The 25888-nt window shown below is 35.8% G+C and overlaps 1 protein-coding gene across 8 annotated transcripts in view; it reads right to left on the bottom strand.

The window, feature by feature from the left end:
* The window catches only part of MAPKAP1 (MAPK associated protein 1), a 346315-nt gene that overhangs the window by 288836 nt on the left and 31591 nt on the right, over positions 1–25888 (bottom strand). For 5 of the 8 annotated variants that reach the window (XM_069082736.1, XM_069082737.1, XM_069082738.1 and 2 more), the window contains 2 exons: positions 17734–18057; positions 12971–13060 (listed from right to left, as the gene is read on the bottom strand). In XM_069082736.1, the coding sequence (XP_068938837.1) occupies positions 12971–13060; positions 17734–17992 (349 nt within the window). In that variant the 5' untranslated portion in view covers positions 17993–18057. Of the gene's footprint in view, positions 1–12970; positions 13061–17733; positions 18058–25888 lie in introns of those variants that run through there. The other 3 variants (XM_069082741.1, XM_069082739.1, XM_069082740.1) reach the window with 3 other exon arrangements.

Raw genomic sequence — 25888 nt, 5'->3', positions numbered from 1 at the left:
TATGGGGGAGATGGCCTGGGAGAGAACTAAGTGGTCAAGAGACTAGAAGTAATGGTGCAGATGAGTAGGATTTTATAAGAAAAGGAAGAAGGCAAGGTGAAAAAATCCAATAGGCTATGGTCTTAAAAGGAGATTTTTAGAATTTGTGAATATGGAAATGGTGCATTTATGCACAAGAGTATGACCATGTTTGTTTCTTAGGTGTGGTGGAGTAGTTCATAGCAAGCGAGTAGGGTGAAAAACTGAGTGGTAAAGAGTTTGAAATAGACTCAATATGTATGCTAAGTCTTCTAGTATGAGGACAAGAGTTGGGGAGAAACAGAAAAATTGTGAGCCGGATACCAAACTCAATGAGGAAAGAAGAGAAGCTACCTCTAAGGGTCTGTGAACATCAGTTACCAGGATTTGATAGGATGGTAGACATAAATAGCATGAACCTCAAAGGAAGAAATGACTGGGTACACTATACATTTATTTTATCCAATCTCAACTGGGTCCTCATTACTACAAAGTAATCAGTTTACTCTTCTCTGATTCACTATCCTCCTTCCTATTAGAAAATGTTCCCAACCTTTTCTTTTCTCAAGTCTCTCACACTTCCTCCTCATCCCAACCATTCACCTGAGGACCTAACCTCTTATTTACTGAAACACCTAAGACTACTGATCATGGCATCCTTTACTCCTCTCACCCCAAAATCTTGATAATATGGGGGCCCTTCACCTTGCCAAAACCAACTCCTCTATACGTGCCTTTGATGCCATTTTCTCCAGCAGAAAACCCTATATTTTCTCTAATCTTCAAATTTCCCCTACCTACTGGTTCCTTTCAAAGTCCCCTCAAATATGCTCAAGTCTTGCTCATCCTTAAAAATTTATTAGACCTTGCTATCCCTTAAGCTATCATCCTGCATCTCTCCTCCCTTTTTCAGCAAATTCTTGAAAAAATTGTCTACACTTACTGCCCCCACTTCTACAGCTCAACCACTCAACAATCTTTCAAACTGAAGACAACTCAACTGAAATTGCTATCCAAAGTTACCAATGACCTCTTAGTTGCCACTTGTCTCTTCTCAGTCTGGTACATTTGATGGAAGATATTTTCTTCACTGGGTCTTTATAACATTATTCTCTTCCTGTCTGACTGCACCTCACTTCCCCTCATCTCACATATCCAACCATTTCCTGAAATCTTGTCATTTAAATGTTCAATTTTTCCCATCCAACATTTTCTGTCTACTCATAAAATGACTCCCTTAGTTCAGGCTATCACCTCTCACCCAGACTATTACCATGACCTCCTAATTTGTCTCCCTACCTCCAAGCTCCCTCCACTACAATTCATCTTACACAGTCCTTCTAAAGAGATCTTCCTTAAGCACAGATATACCCATGTCATTTCCCAAATCAATAAACTACAGTAGCTCCCTTCTGCCTCTAGAACCAAATATAAACTCCTCTGTTTATCTTATAAAAACATTTACAACTTGGCCCCAGACTATCTTTCCTACTTCGTTACACATTATTACTCTTATTGGTCCGATCAGTCAGGCAATAAGGATTTATTAAAGGTCTAATATGTGCCAGGCATGGTGCTAAAGGCTGGGAATACAGAGAAAAGCAAAAAATTAGTAACTGCTCCCAAGGACTTCACAATTTAATGGAAAGACAACAAGTAAATAAATATGTATAAAGGAACTCTATATGTATAGGATAAATAGGAAAGAATTAACAGACAAAAAGCACTAAAATTAAGAAGGATTGACAAAGGCTTCCTGTGGATTTTAGCTGGGACCTGAAGGAAGCCAAGAAGCAGAACATTCCCAGCCTGGGAGATGGTCACAGACAATTCCTAGTAAAGAGAACCCAAGAAGGGGATTCTGGGAAGATGGCAGAGTAGGTCAGGAAATTTCAAGTGCTCAAGATTTTCCTCCACAAAAGATATAAAATAGCACCTCTGGGTGAACATAGAGCTGTGAAAACAAGTAAGAGCAGGGGAAGAACAGGGACGATTATCTTGGGACAACTGGAGATGACCAGAAGAAAAATCCCAGGAGGAAATTTCATCCCTGTGAAGAGTAAACACCTCCAAACTAGGGTCCCCTTTAAAAACAAGTGTCAAGCCCTGGGGTTAGTTGGCTTGAGAGGCTGCTTCAGCCTCCACCACAGGAACTTTTGCCCCCAGGACAGTGATGGGAGTTGGACATCTGAGTCAAGGAAGATTGAGGGAACCTCTGCTGACAAGGAACACCAGACCCAGATGTGCTGCTGCAAGCAGTAGGGCAAGAAGGAACCAGCACACACTGGGTAAGTGCAGAAGCAGTGGGACAGAGATAAGACTGACTGTGGGCACTCTTGGTTTGAGTTCAAGGTCAGAGGAGAAAACAACAGGATCAGATTCCCCTGTACCCCAGGATTAGAGATAATTATAAAAACTAAGTTATTACCAAAGAAAAAATGCACAGGCAAAGGAGAAAGAATCTAACCATAGAGAACTACTATGGGAATAGAGAAGACTGACATTTATCTTCAGAGGAGGATACCAAAGCAAAGAAACCCACTTCTGCTTCAAAGAGTAATGTCAAATGGTCACCTGCCCAAAAAAAATTCGTTGAAGAACTTAAAAAAGACTTTTAAAATCATATGACAAAGAGGGAGGAAAAATTAAAAAGAAAAATAAGAATACAAGAAAAACAAGATTATGACAAGAAAGTCAACCAATTAAAAAAGGAGACCCAGAATATTAAGAAAGAAAATGACTCCTTAAAAATCAGAAATGGGCAAGGGAAAGTTATAAGAGATGAAGATGTATCTAGAGAACATATAAAGAAGAGAAAACATAAGAATAATTGGACTACCTGAAAGTTCTGATGAAAAAAAAGAATCCTTAGAAATAATTTTTTAAAGCTATCCTGAAGCATTAGAACAAGAGGGGAAAGCAGAAATAGAAAAAAAATCCGCCAATCACCAACTGAAAGAGATCCTACAAGGAAAATTCAGAGAAAATTTATAGTTAAATTCCAAAATCCCCAGATCAAGGGCAAAATATTACAAGCAACAAGAAAAAAAAACAAGTTACAGATGAGGTTACTACAATCAGAACCACACAAGACCTAGTGTTGGTGATACTAAAAGATCTCAAGTCTTGGAATACTAGATAGCAAAGAGGAAAAATATCATACCCAGCAAAACTAAGCACAATTCTGAGTGAAAAAAAAAAAAATGGACATTTGATCACCTGTCAGACTTTCAGGACTCTGTTAAAAAAAAATAAACTCTGAACTCAATAGAAGATTTGACATACAAGAGTCAAGAGAAATATAAGGTACATACCAATGACCAATCCCAAGGGACTAAATAAAGAGAAAATGCTTACCTTTTATGTATGGAAAATGTGAAACATATGTCTAAGATTATTACTAGAAATTAGGTAGCTTAGAAGAAAGACTGGGGTAGACCCAAGTATGATATGACTTCAAAAATTAAAACCGGTCAAGAACAGCTAAAAGAGTAATTATCTTACACAAATGAGGTCCAAAATGAAGAACTAACGTGGAGAAATTAGGTGGGAAAGGGGGGCTGTTCTGGAAACCTATTTTCATCGGGAATGGGTTTAAAAGGGGCAAATACATATACATCTAGAAGAATATAATAAAAGTCTTCTAAATTTAGAAAGAATTAAAATTCTAAGGGGATAGGAAGGGAGGAGAGGATAAAGGAGGGATCTTTAGAAGGGTGAGTGAGGGAATAAGTTAAAAGGGGGATAAAGAAGGGTCTTTTAGATTTAGGGGAATGGGATGATAAGGGAGGGAGTTTTAGAGGGTAGGAGGACAAAAAAGGTCAAAGGGGTGTACAAAAGGGTGTTTAGATTTAGGGGAATGGGAGGATAAAGGAGGGATTGCTGGAAGTGGGGGTAGGCTAGGTAACAGGAGGGCAAGGTAGCAGGCAGAAGTAAAATAGAGTTAGGAGAGAAAGGAGATGATTAGAAGTAGAATCTCTTAGGGAAAGTATATGTTTATATATGTACATCTGTATATATGTGTATGTATGTGTATATATGCATACATGTATGTATATATCAATACCTATATATATAGTCATACTCAATTGCAGTTTTGAGGTGGTGGGTACAGGGGAGGTGGTAGGGGAAAAAAGAACAAAGTAAAGAAGTATACAGCAAAGAACAAAGAAAACTTACAAGGGAGGAAGGAAAAGATGGACAGCTTTCAACATAACACACAATATTTAACAAATATGCTTTCTTGAAATAAGTTATCACTATGTATTTCTGAATCTTCTCCTATGTTCTGCTGTACACATGACTATATCTTTTCTATTTTACATTTAATTTTATAATATTTTTTCTTTTCTTATTATGTATTTAAGTTTTCATATTTGTCTAAACTTTTTAAAATGTGGAGGGGAAAAAAAAGAGGACCCAAACAAAGATCTTCGGACACCAAGTTCGGTATTCTTTTCCATAAACCATCCTGGTTCTAGTCATGTTTCATCAATGTATAGATAAGTATATCTACAATCATCCATCAGAACATATTTCACATACCTAAAGATCTACTACGCAGACATAATAATAATAATACACTGTGTACAGAATTCTATTTGTACTCTCACTGCATAGATTCAGTCATCATTCTTTACTTTCTAGTTTGCTTTTTGATGTCTATATAGCATTAAGGACTATTTTTTAAACCAAACTGCAATTTATTAAAGAAAACAGTTATAAACAATTTAGGAGAAGACAGGCCTAATGGAAAATTAATATTCAGTATTCTCTCCTCTATACTACACTACCTATGTATTCTACAGCCAGACTTCTAGAAAATGCCATATATGCAAACAATGGTCTCAAAGGTAATGAGGGTAAGGGTGGCTAGGTGGCACAGTGAATAGAGCACCAGCCCTGGAGTCAGGAGGACCTGAGTTCAAATCCGGCCTCAGACACTTAACACACTAACTAGCCGTGTTGACTTTGGGCAAGTCACTTAACCCCAGTTGCCCTCCAAAAAGCAAAAAAAAAAAAAAAAAGGTAATGAGAGTAGTTATACATAGCACAGAATACAAGATAAGTTTCACAGTTAGACAAAGCAAGAGTTGGACAGAAAGATGGACAAACAATGAATATAGCATTCTAAATGAATACAGGGATATTCAGATGGCCATTTGTCACATTCTAGAAACACAAAGAAGTAGAATTTGTGGCTAAAACAGACCAAGCATTAAAACCAGAGCTTAAAGGAAAGTATGTGAAAAAAGCACAAAATACTTAGCTTTATTAATAGAGGTCATAAAACAAATTAGAAAAGCTATTTCCTTCAATTATATAAGGGATTAGCATAGTTGCATAGGGAAGACTGATCATCTTATTTTATGTATGTGTATGTCTAATAAAACATATTATATATATTTTTATTCATACACATAAACAGAAGGCATAGAATTGAAGAGGATATAACAAAAGGTGCTAAAAAGATCAAATATTAAGATAAAATAACAGTTTTCACTTGGGAAAGGAAAGTACCTGGTCAAGGGAAAGAGGTGAGACAAACAAATAACTTGGAAAAACTTTTCCTTGAATGCTTCTTTTATACAAGATTATTTTCCCCATTCTTCTTCTCCCTTCCCCATTCTCACAGGGCATCCCTCTTTCTCACCCATCCATTCATTTTTAAAACCATTACAAACATAAGAGACTCAGCACCCAGGCCCTCTATATAGAATCCTTCTAATTGTCCTAACAATGGTAAGATTTTTAGGAGTATTATCTTCCCATATCTCTCACGTTTACCTTTCCATACTTCTCTTAAGCCTTGTGTTTGAAAATCAAATTTTCTATTTAGCTCTAGTCTTTTCATCAGTAATGCCTGAAAGTCTTTTATTTCATTAAATGTCTTTCTTTCCCCAGCTTTGTTGAAAAGATTATTCTTGGTTGTAATCCAAGTTTCTTTGCCTTCTAGAATGCCATATTCCAAGTCCAATTTTCACCGTGGCAGCTGCTAAATCTTGTGGCTCCAGAGTATTTAAACGGTTTCGTTCTGACTGCTTGCAGTATTTTCTCCTTGATTTGAAAGCTCTAGAATTTGGCTATAATGTTCCTGGAAGGTTTCATTTCAGTATCTCTTTCAGGAAGTGATAGATGGATTCTTTCAATTTCTACTTTGTTCTCTGGTTCTATATCAGGGCAATTTTCCTTTGTAGTTTTCTTAATATATGATGTCTAGGCTGTTTTTGTTAAATCATGGCTTTAAGGTAGCCCGATAATTCTTAAATTAGATCTCTCAATCATATTTAAATTAAAAATAGATCTCTTGATCTATTTTCTAGGTCTGCTGTTTTTCCAATGAGATATTTCACATTTTCTTCTATTATTTTTTAGTATTTTGACTCTGTTGTATTGTTTCTTGATGTATTAGAGTCATTAGCTTCAATTTGACCAATTCTAATTTTTAAAGTTATTTTCTCAAGTAAAGTTTTGTAGCTTTTACCAAACTTCATGCTCTTTTTATAATTTTCTTGCATTGCTCTTATTTCTTTTCTCAATTTTTTCTTTATCTCTATTATCAGATTTTTTAAATCACTTTTGCTCTTCTAAAAAAAAAAATCTGTTTCTTTAGCTCTTTTAGGAATTCTTGCTGAGTCTGTGTCCAATATGCATTTTTCTTTGAAGCTCTCCTTACAGATATTTTCAAGTCACTGTCTTCTGAGTTTGGGTCTTCAGCTTCCCTGTCACCACAAAAGCTTTCAATTTCTTTTTTTTGTTACTTGCTAATTTTTCCAGCCTATTTTTTTACTTTGGATCTTATGTTTGAGTTGGGCTCTATTTGATACTTCTAACATGATATGATCAAGGGAGAATTCTGGTCACTATCCTCCTGGTCTATGCTCTGGTCCTTACCTAGGGCCTCTGTTCCCTAACAAAAGCATATCTCCTTTTCTCTACCCAGGAACTTCAACCCACAACTGGGTAATGGGCAAATAAGTTATCAAATATGTCCAGTCCTACAACCAGTGCTATTACTGGGATCCCCTGTAATATTTTCCTGATCAGATATTGAGTCCTCTTATCACACCTAAAGCACTGAACATTGCTGGTACCACTATTACTGCTGCTGATAACATGGCTTTCAGGTTCCTGGTCATTGTCACTTCTGCCACAACTCACTCCTGGTAAACTTCCATCCAAGCATCCACAGACCTCTCTTTCAGTCCTCCTACGCTGTCCTGGGCTAGAAAAATGAGTAACTTTGACTTTTCTTTTTGTTATCCTGTTCAGAATTTGATTTGACTCATGTTTAAAAAGTTGTTTAGAGTGTTGGGTTTGTAGAATACAGCAGAAATGTTCATTTCAATCTGCCATCTTAGTCCTGCCCACACAAGGTTAACATGGAACACAGAACTTCTAAAACCCGAAAGAATACAATATTCCTTGTATATTGAAAGAAATGATGATGGAGATGCCTGAAAAAAGGGTCCAAATACTAAAAGGCAATTGAACTTAGAAAAATTATAAAAAACTCGGGTGATCTGATTATAAACAGATAGCTGCTCTAGAAATAACTCATAAATCAGAAATGACATATAGAATATGGGGGTATCCTATGAAGATAGTGAAAGGCTGCACAAGAACCAAGCAAGAATTTCAACAAAAATATCAAAAAGGACCATATCAAATAATGATCTGAAATACAAAAGGAAAAAAATGGGAAGCTGTCATACAATCCAGGGTAACATAAAAAGTCAGATAGGAGTCAAAGTAAGGCCACGAGCATACCGATAAGCAAAAAAAAAAGTCAACAACCATAAATCAATTCTTAAAGAAGAAAATCTTAGGATGAGATGATTTCACTAGTGAACTATACTGAATGTTCAAATAACATTCAATTTCAATCTTACATGAACTGTTCACAAAAAAGGGAGGAATTCTACCAAATTCCTGCTATGATACAAACATGGTCTTGAAACCTAAACCAGGAAAGGACAAAGAACAGAGAAAAAACCATAAACAGATATCACTAATGAATAGCAACACAAATATATTTAATAAAAGACTGATAAGGCAAACACTAAATATTGACAATGATAAGCAAAAATACTATGAGCAGGTTGGATTTACACTAGGAAAGTAGGGTTCAATATCAAGAAAACAAAAACTAATCATCTTAATTAAAAACATTAACAACCATATGATTATATTAATAAATATAGAAAAGGCTACTAAAAAAATAAAATACTCTTTAATACTAAACATATTTTAAGGGGCGGCTAGGTGGCACAGTGAATAGAGCACCGGTCCTGGAGTAAGGAGAACCTGAGTTCAAATGTGGCCTCAGAGACTTAACATAAAACTAGCCATGTGACCTTGGGCAAGTCACTTAACCCCAATTGCCCTGCCTTCCCCCCTCCAAAAAAAAGTCCCCCCCCCAATTTTTTTTAAATATAGGAATAAGTGAGCCTTTCTATAATAACATAAATCACATCTAATGAAAATCAAATATCTGCATTATTTCCATGGAAAAATGCTAAAAGTATTTCCAAAGAGATCACAGTTAAAGCAATGATGCCCATTATTCCTCTATTATTTGATGTAATTCTAGAAATGATTGCTATAACAATAAGACAAGAAAAATAAATAAATGGAATAAACACAAAGCAAAATTAGAACTTTTATAGATAATTATAAAGTCTATAGAGAATTCTAGAGGCAAATTTTTTAATGAATGGGAAAAATAGCATCAACAAAGTTTCAGGATATAAAATGAATCTACATCTACCATCAGCTTTTCTTTATATTCCTATCAACACACAGAAAGAATAGCTAGGAGAATTATATTCAAAAAAACTACAGATTATACGAAATATTTGGGAGTCTACCTACAAAGACATATACAAGAATTACATGGCTACAATTATAAAGCACTTTACAGAAATAGACTGTAAGAATTGGAAAGAAATTAATTGTCGCATGGTTGGGCTGTGACAATCTAATTAAAATGGCAATATTATCTAAATCATTGTAGTATTTCAGTGCCATACCAATCAAATTAGAAAAAAAAATTAATAAAATTCATCTGGTGATACAAAATATCAAGAATCTTAAGGAAAATAATTCTTAAAAGTGGGGAGGAAGAAAGCCTAATAGTTCCATTTCTAAAAACATACTACAAACGAGTAATCATCAAAACTATTTGGTACTAGTGAAAAAATAGACAGGCTGATCAGTGGGAATACATTAGGCACACAAGATCCAAAAGCAAAGAGACATAGTTTGATAAGGAGGCCAAAAGCATCACCTACTAGAGTGAACACTCACTATTCAACAAAAACTTCTAAAAAAACTGAAAATCAGCCTGGTAGAAATTACATCTAGAACAGCCTATCATATCATGCACATAATAAGCTCCAAATGGATAGATAACCAATATAGAAAAGGTGACATTATAAACAAATAAGAGTAGCAATGAGAGATACTTTTTACAACTACTGACAGACACAGAGCTCTTGATCAAAACAAGAATAGAGGGAATAACAGGAATTAAAATGAAAGTTTTGATTACATAAAATTAAAAAGATCTGTACATAAAAAAATCAATGTAATTAAGATTAAGAGAGAAAGAGCTGACTATGAAAAAACTTTATAGCAAGTTTTTAATAGGGGTCTGATATTCAAGATATATATCCACAATATTTTGGGAGGTGATAAAACTACACATAACAAAAGCCATTCCCCAATAGATATATGGTCAAAAAACATTAACAGAGAATCCTCAAAAATGGAAAAGCCAACAAAAAATAATAATAATACAAAAATGCTCCATATCACTAAAAATAAGAGAAATGCACATTAAAACAACTCTAATGTTTCATCTTACATTCATCAGATTGGTAAAGATGACAAAAAAAAGCAAAATGACAATACAGGATATTTGGGAGGAAAAGAACAGTAATGAACTATTTGTAGAGTTGTGCAGTAATCTGAAAATCCTGGTATATAATTTGGAACTCTACACAGTCATTAAATCATGTATATTCTTCAACCTAGCAACACTACTACTAGGCACATACTTCAAAGACATAAAAGAAAGAGCTGGATGAACCCACTGGCACCAAAATTTTCAGACTATCACTTTTTGTTGCAGCAAAGAAATGTAAACTGAAGGGTTGCCCAGTAATTAGGGAATGACTAAATATATAATGGTGTATAAGTAAAATGGAATGGAATATGATTGAGTCCTTAGAAATGCTAAAAGTAACAGGTCTAGAGAAACCTGGGAAGATTTGGATATATCGAGGAAAAATGAAGTAAGCAGAAACAGAAAGACAAATTTCTAAATGATTATAGCATATTAAGGAAAAATAGCTTTGAAAGACCTGAAAACTCTTAACAATGCAGTGACTAATTACAAGTTCAGAGTGCTGACAATGAAGCATGTTTGCTGTATCTAAGCAATGAGGTAATAGAAAAAAAGTATAGAATGAGAAACATGGTTTTAAGAGGGACAAGGGATTGTACAGGACAGAGGAGGCTGATAACAGGGATGCCAAAAAAAAAGGAAAATAAGGAAAGCATCAGTAAAACATTTTTTAAAATACATAAATAAAAATACATAAAAGAGAACAAAAAAATTCAGAGAAAAATGAACAAATAGCGAGCTTTGAAACTAACGTAACAAAATTATTATATACTTTTTTAAAAGAAAATGAGTTGGACATAGTTGAAAATTGTAGTTCTTTTTTTCTGCTCTTGTTTGCATATGAAAACATGCATTGGGGCGGCCAGGTAGCTCAGCGAGTTAGAGCATCGGCTCCAGTGTCAGGATGACCTGGGATCAAATCCGGGCTCAGACACTTAGCACCCACCCAGAAAACACCTGGCCGTGTAACCTTGAGCAAGTTACTTAACCCCGATTGCTTTAAAAAAAGAAAACATGCATGACTTAGTATTTATCACATCAGAATAACAAAAAAATATATTTTTTAAAAATACAGGAACTTGAAATAATTCTGTATTCCTAGGCAATAAGAAGACTGACTAGAAACCGCATTAAGATATATATATATATATATATTCTTACACAGACAACATAAGTAAAACCAAAGGCCTAGTATTCAGGGATTTTAAAATACTTAAATTCTAGTAAAATTTTTTAAAGTTTCTATAAAAAAGTAAGAGTCATTCTGACTGAATAGTTTGGAAAAATTTTGAAGTGAAATACCACGATGGGATAAAGAACAAATAGGATTTTTTATAGCATCTTCAAATATAACTGTCACTGAGAAACATTCCTTCACCATTCACTTAACTAAGTTCCAAAGTTTACCTAGCTGACAACTATAATTAATTTTTTAAAATGTTAACTTGTCAGTGCCAGTATTAGGAGTCAAGAAAACTTTATTTTGGTCTCAGTTCTGCCATGAACTATATAATGTTGAGGACATGATATTCTTCTCTATGCCTCAGTTTTTTCCATCCATAAAACTGAAAGGATAGGACTAGAGAAGGCTTATGGTCCCTTTCAGTTCTAAAATTCTGTTTTTTTATATTTAATGTTCTTTCCACCAGTTTTAGCAGTTTATAGCCTATGTTCTAATATCAGGGGTAGGGAACCTGCAGCCTTGAGGCTACACGTAGCCTTCTAGGTCCTCAAATTCAGCCCTTTGACTGAATCCAAACTTCATAGAACAAATCCACTTAATAAAAGGATTTATTCCATAAAACCTGGACTCAGGCAAAAGGTCGCACCCAAGGACCTAGGCCACAGGTTCCCTACCCAACATGTTCTTAAGTATGCAAATCTCTGCATCTCAGTTTCTTCATCTGTAAAATGAAGATAAAGGAAAACTCCTTATCAATCTTAAAACATTCTAAAATGTGGTTATTATAGTACTTCCTTCCAGCTCTGACATTCTAAGTTCTAACATTATATAATCTAATGTTCTTCTAGCTCTAAAATCCTATAATTCAAATGCTGGCAAGTTAAACATTTAATGCCTTTTTAAAATATACATATGTTTTAAATGATAAGATAATTTAACTGAATTTCTTATATTTATTAATCTCTCCTTCTTGCTAAATGACATGAGCACCTGAGACAAGAATTTTAATATACACTAGCACACTTTTATATAGCCATGTATATATACACACAATATGAAAAGAAAATAATGTCTGATTCTATGCTCAAAGAGGAAAATAGTTTGCTTATTATGATCACTGATTAGTACAGGAAAATAACAAATGACTTCAACAAAGACTGAAAAGAAGCAGTCAAAAAAGACCACATTAAGCAAAATATTTCCAGAATATAGGAAGCCAAGAGACCCAGTACAGCAAAGAACAACGCAATCAAAGAAAACCATGGAATTACCTAATGTTAACATAAGACAGACCTAAGAACATAGAAAGCTGGAACTATAAGCATCTTTTGAACACAGAATCAAATACATAGTGTTAGAGCTGGAAGAGGCCTCATCTATTTCAAGGATTCTTACTGTGGGGCTCTATGAATTTTTTTTTTAAAACATTTTGAGAACTATATTCAATATCATTTGTTTCCTTTGTAAGCCTATATATTTATATATATATTTGTAAGCCTATATATATCCTATATATATATGGATTTAAAATATTAATCTGAGGAGTTCATAGTCTTCATTAAACTGCCAAAGGAGTCCATGACAAGAAAAACACTAAGGACCAATGATCCAGTTGAACTCCAGATTGAAACATAAAAACCACTTTAGAATATTCCTATCTATTGGTCATGTGAAGCAGTCACCACAAAATAAATAGATGGTTTTAGAGAACAAAGAAGCAAGAAAAGCCCAGATCCACTGACTTGTCTATCAATGAAGTTTGAAAATAATTTACTCATCTTTATTTATCACAATCCTATATGAAAAAATGTGCTAGAAGTACAAGCAACAAAAAGAGTAAATGAACATTCTGTGTTTACCTGAATGAGAAGCATTTCTTTCTTTCCATGGAACATTCTTGCATTTTATCTGGTTTTGTCTCTCTTTTCGAAGTCGCTCTAATCTTTGAGCTTGAAGAGAAATATTATAACTATAAGTTTGTCAAGGAAAGTTTACTATAAACAAAGACATAATTAACTACCTTTATATGAATAAAGATGTTTTATACTGCATATGTAGGAAAAAAAAGTCATAAAATTTTAAAGGTGGTACCCCTGAAAGGCAAATACCAACAAAAACATGAAAATGTTCTTGATTTATAATTGAAATTAGAGGATATAAAACATTAATAGAGATCATAAAGATAGTATTAACATGGAAGAGAATAATAAAATGTGAAAACTTCTGTGATTAATATGACATTTCATTATATAAATCATTAATAACGGTCTTAAAGGAATTTTAATGCACAAATGAACTGAAGTGAATATTACATTACAGAATAAAATTACTGTTATGAATTACTCTACCCGTTTCAAAAATTAAAGATAAATGAACTCAGACTAGACTATTAAAGTTTTAAATATAAAATCCTTTATCTAAAAATCATGAAAATTATAAAATGTCAAAGCTATATAAATTAGCATAGCTTTTCTTCAGTGGGCTGAAACAGTTTATAGGTAGTAAAATAAATGATTTGTATCTTTGTAACATTAGTCAAATCTTAAAAAGAACAATTTCTCTTTACCATATTTTGACTCAATGTCCAAAATACTAAGAAGATACTTCCACAATTAAAGAGCAAATTCATAATATCATTAAGGTAACACACAGCTTCCATTTACTAACACTGTAGATTTCCAGTGGGAAAAGCATCTAAAATCCCCAAAAGAAAACATAAGAAAATAATAGTATAACCAACCAACAAGTCTTCAAAATCCATAAAGCTGTAATTCACACACACAAAAAAAAACCATTTATAATACAATTGTTATCTTCTAACTGCACATTTTGTTAATTTCTACCGCCTCTGAATGGACAAAGAAAAAAAGCACCAAACAACATTATAACTTTTAAAATGCTTCTCTATTAATAGTATGTCATTTCAAAGTCCTGGCGTATTTCAAATCAAAAAACAAATATTTTCTTTAACCACTACTAGATTTGGCAAAAATAATTCTCTTTTTATAGGACGGTACGGGAAAATAGTCAAACCATTTTCACTAGTCTATTGTGGCAAAAACATTTTGATGATGTCAATATAACCAACCAAAAATCAATAAGTGTAAAGTGTACAAAAAAGTAAAACTGCACATTTCTTATCTGTACTTTTTTGTTGCTCAGTTGTTTCTATTGTGTACAATCTTCATGACCTTACTGGGGTTTTCTTGGCAAAGATACGAGGGTGGTTTGCCATTTCCTTCTCCAGCTCATTTTACAGATGAGGAATCTAAGATAAACAGGGTTAGGTGACTTGTCCAGGGTCACAAAGCTAGGAAGTCTGAGACCAGATTTGAACATTGGTGTTCCTTGTCTTCAGGCCTGGCACTCTATCCACTATGCCACCTAGCTGCCCTTCTTAATTGTATCCTCCCACAAAAATCTATTCTACCTTATCAAGCAATAGGATTCCAATGACTTGCATGGAAGTAAATTTAAACTGAAGAACTTAAAATCAGTGGTCCTCAATTATATTTAAAGCTTCATACAACTTATTTAAGTAAAAATTTCTTTCAATACTCAAACACTATTAATTTTTTCCACAGTGATAGCAAAATCTCCTTAGCAGATTTCATAGTATGTTAATTTGTTTACATGACATAGGATCACAGGACATAGAGATGGAAAGGACCTTATAGATCATCAAGTTCAACCCCGTCATTTTATATATGAGGGAAATTAACTGAGTTTCCCATATTTGGTACAAGTAATACAGAAAAACCTGGATATGAAGCCAGGCCTTAAAGCTCTAAACCATTAGAGAATGCTCTCTAGCATCACGAGCTGGAGTTGGGATACCCTATCTATGTTATCTTTCTATCAGAACCCCTGCTTTATTAGTCCTCCTCCACTGATTCACTGTGACATGAGAAAGTCACTCTGGTTTCCCAAAGGTTAAGCAAGAGAAGCCTAGCCCTGACAGGTCTGACCAACAAGAAGGTTATATAAATAATAAATCCACTGTAAACAGTATTAGCAATATTATAACAAGGAGTACTGTGAAACACTTTGCTCCTCTATCAAGACGATGACCCAAAACAATTCCAAAGAACTCATGAGGAAAAATTGCATCTACTTCCAGAGAGAAAACTGATGAACTCTGAGGGCAGACTGAAGTATATTTTTTTTGTTTTCTTGTTTTCTATCACAACATAGCTAATATGGAAATATGTTTTGCATGACTTCATACATATAACTGATATCATATTGCTTGCCTTCTCAAGGAGTAGGGAAGATGCAGCAGGGAAGAAGATTTGGAACTCAACGTTTTAAAAAAAATGTTTCAAATGTTTTAAAATTTTTGTATATGTAATCAAGAAATATTTAATGAAATAATTTTTTTTCATTTTAACTTAAAAAAATAACAAATCCAGTAACAAATTATTTTTGTCAGCTGGGAACTAGCCATATCTAACTATAAAGAACATCAGTATAATAAAATTATTTTCCCCATAAACATTAGTATGAACTAATGATGAACATTACAGCTGATAACCTATATGCTGAGGACACAACTCTTTTAAAGCTAACTGAACCAAGGTAAATTCCTTCTCTCCTGAATGGCTTGGGGAAGGAGTGAAGGATGGGAGAATGTATTTCAGGGTCACATGGAAGAGGCGGGATATGTTGTTTAGAATAATTCTACCCAAAGGCTAAGACCAGCATCACAGAGCCAACTGTTTTGGAGGAATGCAGTCTTTTAATAGGCTAGGAAAGCAACAGTTACAGGCAGAGAAGTACTGAACAACTCCTAACCAGCTTAGACTAATTAACTCCATTTTCATCAGTAAAAATGGCAAATTAACTGTTTGATTCATTTTTTCTGATTTTTCTGTGATTACTGCTTGGTTCTTTGTAAATTTTAGATTCTTGATAACTTAATGCCTTGAGCTTGAGGAGGCCCAATGTCTTATAAAAGACATTCAGAGTATCAATGACTGTTTAAAGGGAAGAGGGAGAAAGACAATGAGCAGGAAAAATTGAGGACTACTAGAAAGAAATTATGCAACAGAAAAATCACTACAACTGGAGTTAGCCATCCTAGTTGTGGGCCCATGGGCAAATCTACCCACATCCTAGTTTTCTTATCTAAATAAAACTACTGCCACTACCTAGCTCATATTTTTGTTGTAGAGAAAGCCTAAACGTACTATAGAAATTGGAAGAGGACTACACTGCACAAATAATATATTTTACCTCCATCAATTAACACATTGCCTAGAAAAGGGGTGGGGAACCTGTGGCCTTCTCGGTCCTTGGGTGCAGCCTTTTGACTGACTCCAAGTTTTATGGAACAAATCCTTTTATTAGCAGGATTTGTTCTGTGAAGTCTGGATTCAGTCAAAGGCCCACGTGAAGACCTTGAAGGCCCTGTGGTGTGGCCTCAAGGTCAAGGTGCCCCATTCCTGGCCTACAACATAGTAAGCACTTAACAAAAGCTTGATGACAAAATGACTAACTCTATAAGATTCTGGGAATAAAGCACTCTGTTAACATCAGAGTACTATTTAAATGCAAGCTGCTGTTGCTGCCATCATCATCATCATCATCATCATCATTATATTTCTCAGACTGATTAGGTCAGAACAATTAAGGAGAAAGTCCTTTGAACAGTCAGGAAATAATAAAGTCTGCCCTAAACCAAAATACCAAGTTACTATAAGTCAACACAAAGTCATGCTTTCCAGTTCTTTGAAAAGCTAGTAGATCAAAAGCTCTTGGTGAGCAGTGACTGTTTAATTTTACATCTTTGCGTCTTCATCAACAAGCACAGTGCCTACCTAGGTGTTTAATAAACACCTGTCAATCTGGAATAAAGGGCTATCTTTAGGTACCCTGTACTGGAAGAATATATAAGAAAAGCATCCTGAAATGTATCATTCTAAAATATTCACTATATCTCTTCAAGATGTTTCTTCCCTCCCCCACTACAAATGCTACTTATTCTTTCATTTAACAAACATTCACTATTTATTAATTACATACAAGTAACTGGGTATTACACTTTTTTTCCCCAAAGAATTTTAGAGTTGAATATAGAATGTAAGAAGCAGAATGGTCCTTAGAGATCAGCTAATTCAAAATCTTCACTTTACAGATAAATAAACTGAGGACCAGAAAGAATGATTTGCCTAAGGTCCAAAAAGCTAGTATGGTTGCAGAACCAGGATTCAAATGAAGGAATTCTGGCTCCAAGCCCAATATTCTTTCAACCAAACTAAACTGTCTTCTAATAACAACTTTTAGAAAAGCTTACTAAAAATAACTGCAGAAGTAATCAACTGATGATGATCAATTCAAAACAAAGATATGTTATTTCTACACATGACATTACTCGAGAAAAACAGACTGCATTCCTTTACACTAAATTTCTCTGTGAAGCAGAAAGGAGTTGTAAAAGAGATGTATGTCTGGAGTTCAAAGCCCAGGGAGCCAGACACCCAGTCCTGTTCATTCCCTATGTGACTTCAGCCAAGTCACTCAATCTCTATGGGCATATACATATAAAATGAGGTGTTAGACTAGATTCTTCTAGATCTGAGCCTATGAAGCTCAGAGAATCAGGCCTGTATCCCACATTTACCTGTGTTTGAGCGTCTTCTGATGCCAAAGTCCCAACTTGAGGTAATGTCAACAGACTGGGCATAGACATAGCCCTGAGTTTCAACACTGCTTCCTGGCATTTCTGAGCCATTGTCTCCAGGCACCAAAGGTGGATGAAACTTTTCCAGATCTACATCATGATCAATCAGGACCATCTCACACATCCCTGTGTCATCGCTGGTCACATGGGATTGCCGGATATGAGCCAAGATGATCGTTGGGTTATCCAAGAAGGCCATTCTTTATGGAGGCCAATTTCCTTAAAAGTCTACTTTCTCCTCTTCATATTGTTTAAAGGAATCACCTATCAAAATTTTAAAAAAGAAAAAGAGGGAACATCTACATGAGCTTAAAAAGAATACAGAGAATAACAAATTCAGAAAGGCAAGGGAACTTGTAAACAGTCAAAAGGTTTATAAGTGACAAACTTTTCATTATACTATGATGCCTCAATCATACCAATAAAACACATTTCTGCAGTGCTGCTGTTTTACAAAACACTTTTTCACAACAATCCTAGAAAGGTTAAGGCCAAATTCTTAATTTTTCACAGATGAAACTTAGAAGACCTTTTTCTCACTAAACCACACCAATTTCTCCATGTGTTTGAGATGCAAAAGGACCTGAGGATCAGAGACTGGAAGGAACCTCAAAGGTTCAAACTTCTCATTTTAAAAAAAGAGTAAACAAACCCAGAGAGAGTAAACCATTTGCCCGAGGTAACAAAGAACAACAATACCAAAAACTTACAGTTACTTTAAGGTTTAAAAAGTATTCTCCAGCTAAAAGTTCTGAGGTTAGTAGTGAAAGAATTATTAAACCCATTTTGTAGCTGATGAAAAACTGACGTTCATTGACAGGAAGTGAACTATACAGAATTACAGTACGATCAGTGTTGGAGAAGGGATCATAGATATGAAGCTGGAAGAGATTTTTTGTTGCTGTTGTTTAGTCATTTTTTAGTCATGTCTGACTCTTTGCGACCCCATTAAGGATTTTCTTGGCAAAAATACTGGACTGGTCTGCCATTTCCTTCTCCAGCTCATTCTACAGATGAGGAAACTGAGGCAAACAGGGTTAAGTGACCTGTCCAGGGTCACACAGCTACCATGAGTCTGAGACCAAATTTGAACTCAGGAAAGATGAATCTTCCTGACACCAAGCCTAGGACTTTATCCACTGCAACACAAAACCCTTTGTCTGTAATTGAGAAAACTTGGGCCCAAAGAGGTCAAGTGGCATGTCTTGCCTAAGGTGACACAAAGACTAAGTACCAAAGCCAGGATTCAAATACAGGTCTTCTGATTTCAAGCCCAGTGCTTTTTCCATTACAATTCATTGCTTCTTAAGAATCTGGGTGAGCAAATAAGAAACCCTTTACCATAGAGATTATATGGTTCTATATCCTAGAGAAACTAGGGTTGAAATTCCAGTTTTGCTATTTGCTACTTCCTTATCATTTCTATTATCTGGATGGAAATTTGTTTTTTTCCCTCTGTGAAATGATGACTTTGTTCTAAATGACCCTGATGTAACATTCAGCTCTAAATCTTAGAAGATATACATGGTGCCAGAGAGAAAGACTGCTTATTCTGCAATTAATACAATATAGCTAAATAATAGCCCCTCACTTCAGAAATTCAAAGCCTTTCACAGAAATGCATTAGGCTTTTAGTTTTCCTCTTGACTCTCAAATTCTCTACCTATGAATAAGTCACTATGAATAGGGAGCTATTTTCTCAAACAAGATGATTCCTACTCACCTTTTCAACTCAAATATTACCTCCTAAAGGATTTCTTCAGTAATTCTCTCACTCCATATTATTGGTCCCGATCCCCTGACACCTATCTTTTACACTCCTTTATGTATTTATGCATCACTGTGCATTATATTAGTTCCAAGTCTAATTCCCTTACTATACTATAAGAACTATGATAATAAGAGCATGTATTATTGTACAGATTCAATTTTCAACTTAATACAAATCTCTATATACAAATAATATAAATCTATATATCCAGCTCTAATCCTTCCAAGCTTCAGGCTTGAATCACCAACTCACCTCTTAGATGCCTCCAAATGCATAACCTATAGACATCTCAAAATCAACATGCAGAAAATGGAATTTAACCTCTTTCTCTAAACCTATCCCTCTCCTCCCAATTTTGCCATTTCTACCAGGAGCCTTCCAATCCTCCAGATTCCAAGACTCAAAGTCTTCAACAACTCTTTATTCTCCCTTATACCTCACACCAAATCAGTTACCAAGTCTGGTCAATAAGAGTTATACAACAACTCTCATACCTTTTCTTGTCCTTCCACTCACAAGGTTACCATGAGTTGTCATCATCTCTTGTCTAAACTTGTTTCTAGTCTCCCCTCTCCAATCACTGCTGCCGAAAGTTTCCCTGATGTACAGGTCTGAACACATCACTCTAACTCTAGCAGATTTTAAGTAGTTCCCTATTTCTTCTAGGATAAAGATAGAAGAGTACAGGTCAGGACCCAGGTGAACTCTTCCCAATATTCTTCTCTAAACAACTTTAAAATAATACCTCAAATCAAATTTTGGAGCAGCAGGAAGAACAAAAGGTCAGAGGGAGACATTTTTCCCGCTTGGTTGGTTGGAAAGATATGTAACACCAGGGTGGGCATAGATAGATAGGCCTGGAGCACAGCAGGAGTACCAACAGGCATTAAAGGCAGCCACAACAGCCGCAGCATCTTTGGAAGCTCTCAGCACAGAGAAGGTAAGGGAGTCAGACAACTAGTTATTAAGAGACTAAAGGGATGGGGCGGCCAGGTAGCACAGCGAGTAAGAGCACCAGCTCCAGTGTTGGGATGACCTGGGGATCGAATCCAGGCTCCGACACTTAGCACCACACCCAGAAATAACTGGCCGTGTAACCTTGAGCAAGTTACTTAACCCCGATTGCTCATAAAAAAAAAAAAAGAGAGATTAAAGGGAACCCTTTTGTTTGCACTGGGTGCAGCTGGCAACTCTATTGCCCATAAGCAGTTCCGGTCACAGTCCCAGGTTGGAGAGGTACACTTGTGATCAGTATCAACAGAGTATATTGAGAGTATTAGAGAACTTTATAATTCTCTCATATATATAGTATATTGAGAGTATTAAGAGAACTTTAGGATACTGATTTTGTAGGTGAGTGGAGGATGGGTTACAGAAGGGAGAAAATGGATACTGAGTGACCAATTAGGAGGCTACTGCAAGAAAGCTAAGCAAGAGGTGATGAGGAACTCAACTAAGATGGTGGTCTGGTAAGGTGAAGGAAAGAAGGACATATTACAAGAGATGTTGTAGAAGTATAATCATGATTCACGAAATGACCGGATAAGGGGAGGGGAGTTAGGGGAAATAAAGACTAGAGGATTACTTTGAAATTTGAAATCTGGGTCTCTGAAAGGAACAGGGAAGTTTGGGAAGTCTAAGTTGGAAGGAAAATATGAGTTCTTATACATACTAAGGTTAAGATGTCTAATGGATATCCTCTTGAAAATGTTTAAGAGGCAACTGGAGATACAGAACTAGAGTTCAAGAGAAAGACTAAGACAGGATAAGGTAGTGGTTCCCCCTACTACACAGGACTTGGTTGAAGTAGACACAGAACATCATAATTTATAATGTGTAAACAAGATGCATTTGGGCTCGAAATATCTTTAAAAGGTTCAAATGCTTTTCTGTTTGGGTGAAGTGAACAAAAAAAAAAAGACTGGCCAGGATGGCAGAATAAAAGGAAATAATCCCAACTAACCCTGACTCCTGACTCCAGGGCTGGTGCTCTATTCACTGTGCCACTTAGCTGCCCCAACTTCAAAGATATTTAACATACATATAATATCATTCACACAAATATTGGTTTTTGTTGGTTTTTTTCTCCTTTTTTTCCTTCAAAAATTATTTGCTATATAGAATGGGTTTCTGGGAAGGGAAGAAGGGAAGAAGATGATACAGGGTGAATTTAGGTGATAGAAAAAAAAGATCTATAAATTTTAAAGAACTATTATGGTGTCAGGGAAAGACACAAATCCAGAATTAGATAATAACTTCAAAATATTTGGAAGTAAAAACTCAAAGCAAAACACAGCTTGGACACAAAATCACCTAGAATTCCTAAGAACAAAATGAAGCAAGAGTTGTATGGTGATATTACAAATGAAAGAAGAATGACATATGAAAGAATTGAAAAGGAATGAGATCTTTGAAGGAAAGAATTGAAAGGAAAATTAACAGTTTAGTATAAGAGGTATAATAAAACCTTACCCCTGAAAACTAGAATGGACCAAAGAAAAGGTAATGACTACATGAGACACTAACAAATATTAAATAAGGGGAGGAAAAAAAAAAGGCAAGGTATTTCATATCAAAACCAATGAGGAAATACAAGTCAAAGACTACACAAAGAGACTGGGGAAGCAAACAACATTTAAACTTCACTTCATCTGAACTGGTCAAAGGAGAAAAGAATGAACAGACATAGATGGATAATACACCAAATGGCTAGGGCTTGGATGAATTTCAGGGTTTGTGAGTGGGAGGGAAGTTATAGAGAACTCTAGGCCCATAGATATGATCTGTATTTGTAGGAAAGCATGCCCCAGATTTATGGAAGGAATGTTTTGTAACAACTATTCTTACTATACAATCTTTGTAAATGACCTTTGCTGAGAGCTAATTAAATCTGCAAGTTTAAGTGCCAAGTTGGGAGTAACCCAGAGGGAGCATACATATAAGTCTGGTAAACTTTTGCCTCTCTTCTAAATGTAGGATGTATAAAAACCCCTGGTTAATTAAGTTTTCTAATTTAGAGTCCAGTTAAGCAAGGTACTGAACATCTTCAATATGACATTAAGACATCATCCAAGATATTTCAGATAGTCCTATACCACTTAAGTAGATCTAAAATATAAGGCCCTGAGATAAGAAAGCAAGTTTAACCAGTCAAAAGAAAGCAAAGCTACCAGTCATATTATTTAAATGGACCTTTCACTTAGGAAAAAAAATTACAGAATTATACATGAAATTAATTGGGAATAATACAAGTTTTATAAAAATCACAGAATATTAGAACTGAAAGGAACAGTCAAGAATATTTAGTCAAACCCCTTCACTGAGGCCAGAGGAATGAAGTAAATTTCTCTAAATTCACAAAGGTAATGAGTAGAAGAATCAGAATATAAACTTAGGTCCTCTGACTGCAGATTCAGTGGGGACAATAATATTTGCACTATTTCACAGAACTAGTGTAAGGAGACTGCTTTCTAAACACTCAAGCACTAGGAAAATGTGAACTATTACCATGAAAACTTATTTCACAAAATTATCAAATTTCAGAGTTGGAAATATCCACAGACACTTCCTTAGCCAACCCCTTAATTTTACTCTATATCTGACTTTTATTATTTATGAGTTCATAGCAAAATCATTAAGCTTCTCTGATACTGTTTCCTTATCTATAAAATAGGAGTAATAATGCTTGTACCCTTACCTCACGTAATTGTTGCAAAAAAAGCATTCTGCCGGCATTAAAGTGCTCTCGAAACTTGCAGCTATTATCAATGTCAATATTTACTGAGAGTTTTTTGTGCAGTGCCTATCATAACTAGGCACAAAACAAAAGTACCAGATTATTTTTCTCATTAGGTTTCTTGGGAAAGGGTAGAGAAAGAGCTAAACTTAGCATATACTAAGTTGTATTAACAATAACAGAAATAGTGTTGGAAAGAACATCAGAAATCATACAGACTAATCTGTATACCCATAAAAATTTCCTTTACAATATTCCTAATAGTTATTCAGCTTCTGCTTGAAGACCTCCATTGAAAAGAAACAATAAATATATGGTGACTTGAAAACAATCACGAGTAGGTTCCTTCAATTTATTTAAATAATCTAAATTCTAATTCAATTGAAAGGCAAAAAGATGGAATACTGAGAGCCACCTTTGAGTCTAGAAAACTTGGGCTCAAGTACTGCCTCTGGCACGCACAGCAAAATAACCATAGTTATAAGCAAGTCACTTAAATTCTCAATGCTTACTAAGCAACTAAAGATGAGTGGCCCATCTGAACAAGTGCAGAGTTCCAATAAGTGGGAAATACCACACTAATGAAAAAAGAGATCTAGATCAAATAACAATAATAATGCATATACCTCTTTCTGATAACTCTTCATAGTTGAAAGAGCTTCAATAAAGTCAACTACTAAAACATACACACAATTCAACAAACCATTACTAACCACCTATCCTGTGTCAGATGCTCTGAGGAATACAAAGGGGAAAAGGCTATGGCATTTTCCCCCAAAGAATTTATAATCCAATCAGCTAAAATAAATCAAGAACATAGACAAGTGAGGAGGCTAGGTAGCGCAGTGAGTAAAGTGCTGGCCCTGGAGTCAGGAGGACCTGAGTTCGGTTCCGGCCCCAGACACTTAACACCCACACACAAAAAAACTAGCTGTGTAACCTTGGGCAAGTTACTTAACCCCAACTGCCCTCCAAAAAAACATAGACAACTATATATAACAGGCTATCTCAACTACAAAGAAGAAGTCCAAAATGCTGTGAAAAGACTCAAGGAAGGCATTATGGAAAAAGCAATACCCAACATAGGCTTCTAAAAAGTAGGTAAGACTTTCAAGTAGAATTCCAGGACAGGGGGGCAGAGTCAAGATGGCAGAGTAGAAGCACAACCTCCAAGCAGCTCCAGCTTCCACCTTCCCCAATCAATGTAAAATGGGACTCTGAACAAACTTTGGAGCTGCAGAACCCACAAAATGACACAGAGAAGCTAACCTCCCGCTAAGGACAGCCCAGCGGGCCGGCAGGAATCTGAGCCCAGGACCACATGAGCCAGAGGTTTTAGCCCCAGGGCAGGCCTGACCAGATCAGCAGCAGCAGCTGTGGCCGTTTCCAGAAATTTCAACACATAGATGCAATGGAAAAAGTGAGAGGTCAGAGCAGTCTGGACTTTGGGACCCAGTAAGTGGGAGTGTGTCCGGCAAGAATGCCGCTGAGACACCATCACAGCCAGCCAGCACCACATGTCAGCTTCAGCTCCTGGCCTGCAGAGTGTAGGGGGACCAAGCACCACTCTGAGGGGTAATCACTCTTGCTTTAACCTGCTTGGATCTGGATTGCAGTCTAGGGTAGAGGTCCTGGGGCGTGTGTCCAGCTTGCAGAGCGTGTGGAGGCCTCAGAGAGGGCACCCATCTAATACCTCCGGCAACTGAGAAAACCCCAGCGTTTCGGACAAAAACTCCCCTGTCTGGTGGCAAAGTCCTACTGTGGCAAAAAGCCCAGGGGTCAAGTGACTGAGGGGTGACATGACCAGGCAAAGGAAACAAAGCAGATAGAAGATTCCAACATTAGACTCCTATTTTGGGGACAAAAAGGAGCAAAGCATGGAACAGGAGGAAGACAGTGAAGTCAGAACTCCTGTACCAAAAGCTTCAAAGGAAAATACAAGCTGGTTACAGGCCATAGAGGAAGCAGATAAGAGAAGTGGAGGAAAAATGGGGAAGAGAAATGAGAACAATGCAAGAAAATTACGAAATGAGAGTCAACAGCCTGACTGAGGAAAATAACACCTTAAAAAATGACTAACTCAAATGGCAAAAGAGGCTCAAAAAGTCAATGAGGAGAAGAACACCTTAAAGAGCCAAATTTGCCAGATGGAAAAAGAATCTCAAAAGCTCACTGAGGAGAATCATTGCTTCAGAATTAGATTGGAGCAAATGGAAGCTAATGACGTTACGAGAAATCAAGATGCTGTTAAACAGATCCAAACAAATGAAAGAATAGAAGGCAATGTGAAATATCTCATGGGAAAAACCACCAACCTGGAAAATAGATCCAGGAGAGATAATTTTAAAATTATTGGACTACCTGAAAACTATGATCAAAGTAAGAACCTAGAAATCATCCTCCAGGAAGTTCTCAAAGAAAACTGCCCTTATGTTTTAGAACCAGAGGACAAAATAGCGGTTGAAAGAATCTACCGATCACCTCCTGAAAAAGATCCCCAAAAAAAAACTCCTAGGAATATTATTGCCAGGTTCCGGAATTCACAGATTAAGGAGAGAATATTACAAGCAGCCAGGAAGAAACAATTT

Source organism: Petaurus breviceps, unplaced genomic scaffold (genome assembly GCF_028583685.1).
Source record: "Petaurus breviceps papuanus isolate PSGF00001 unplaced genomic scaffold, PetGlider_PUasm1.0 171, whole genome shotgun sequence".
Taxonomy (NCBI): domain Eukaryota; kingdom Metazoa; phylum Chordata; class Mammalia; order Diprotodontia; family Petauridae; genus Petaurus; species Petaurus breviceps.
This window is presented reverse-complemented; position numbering and strand designations above follow the sequence as displayed.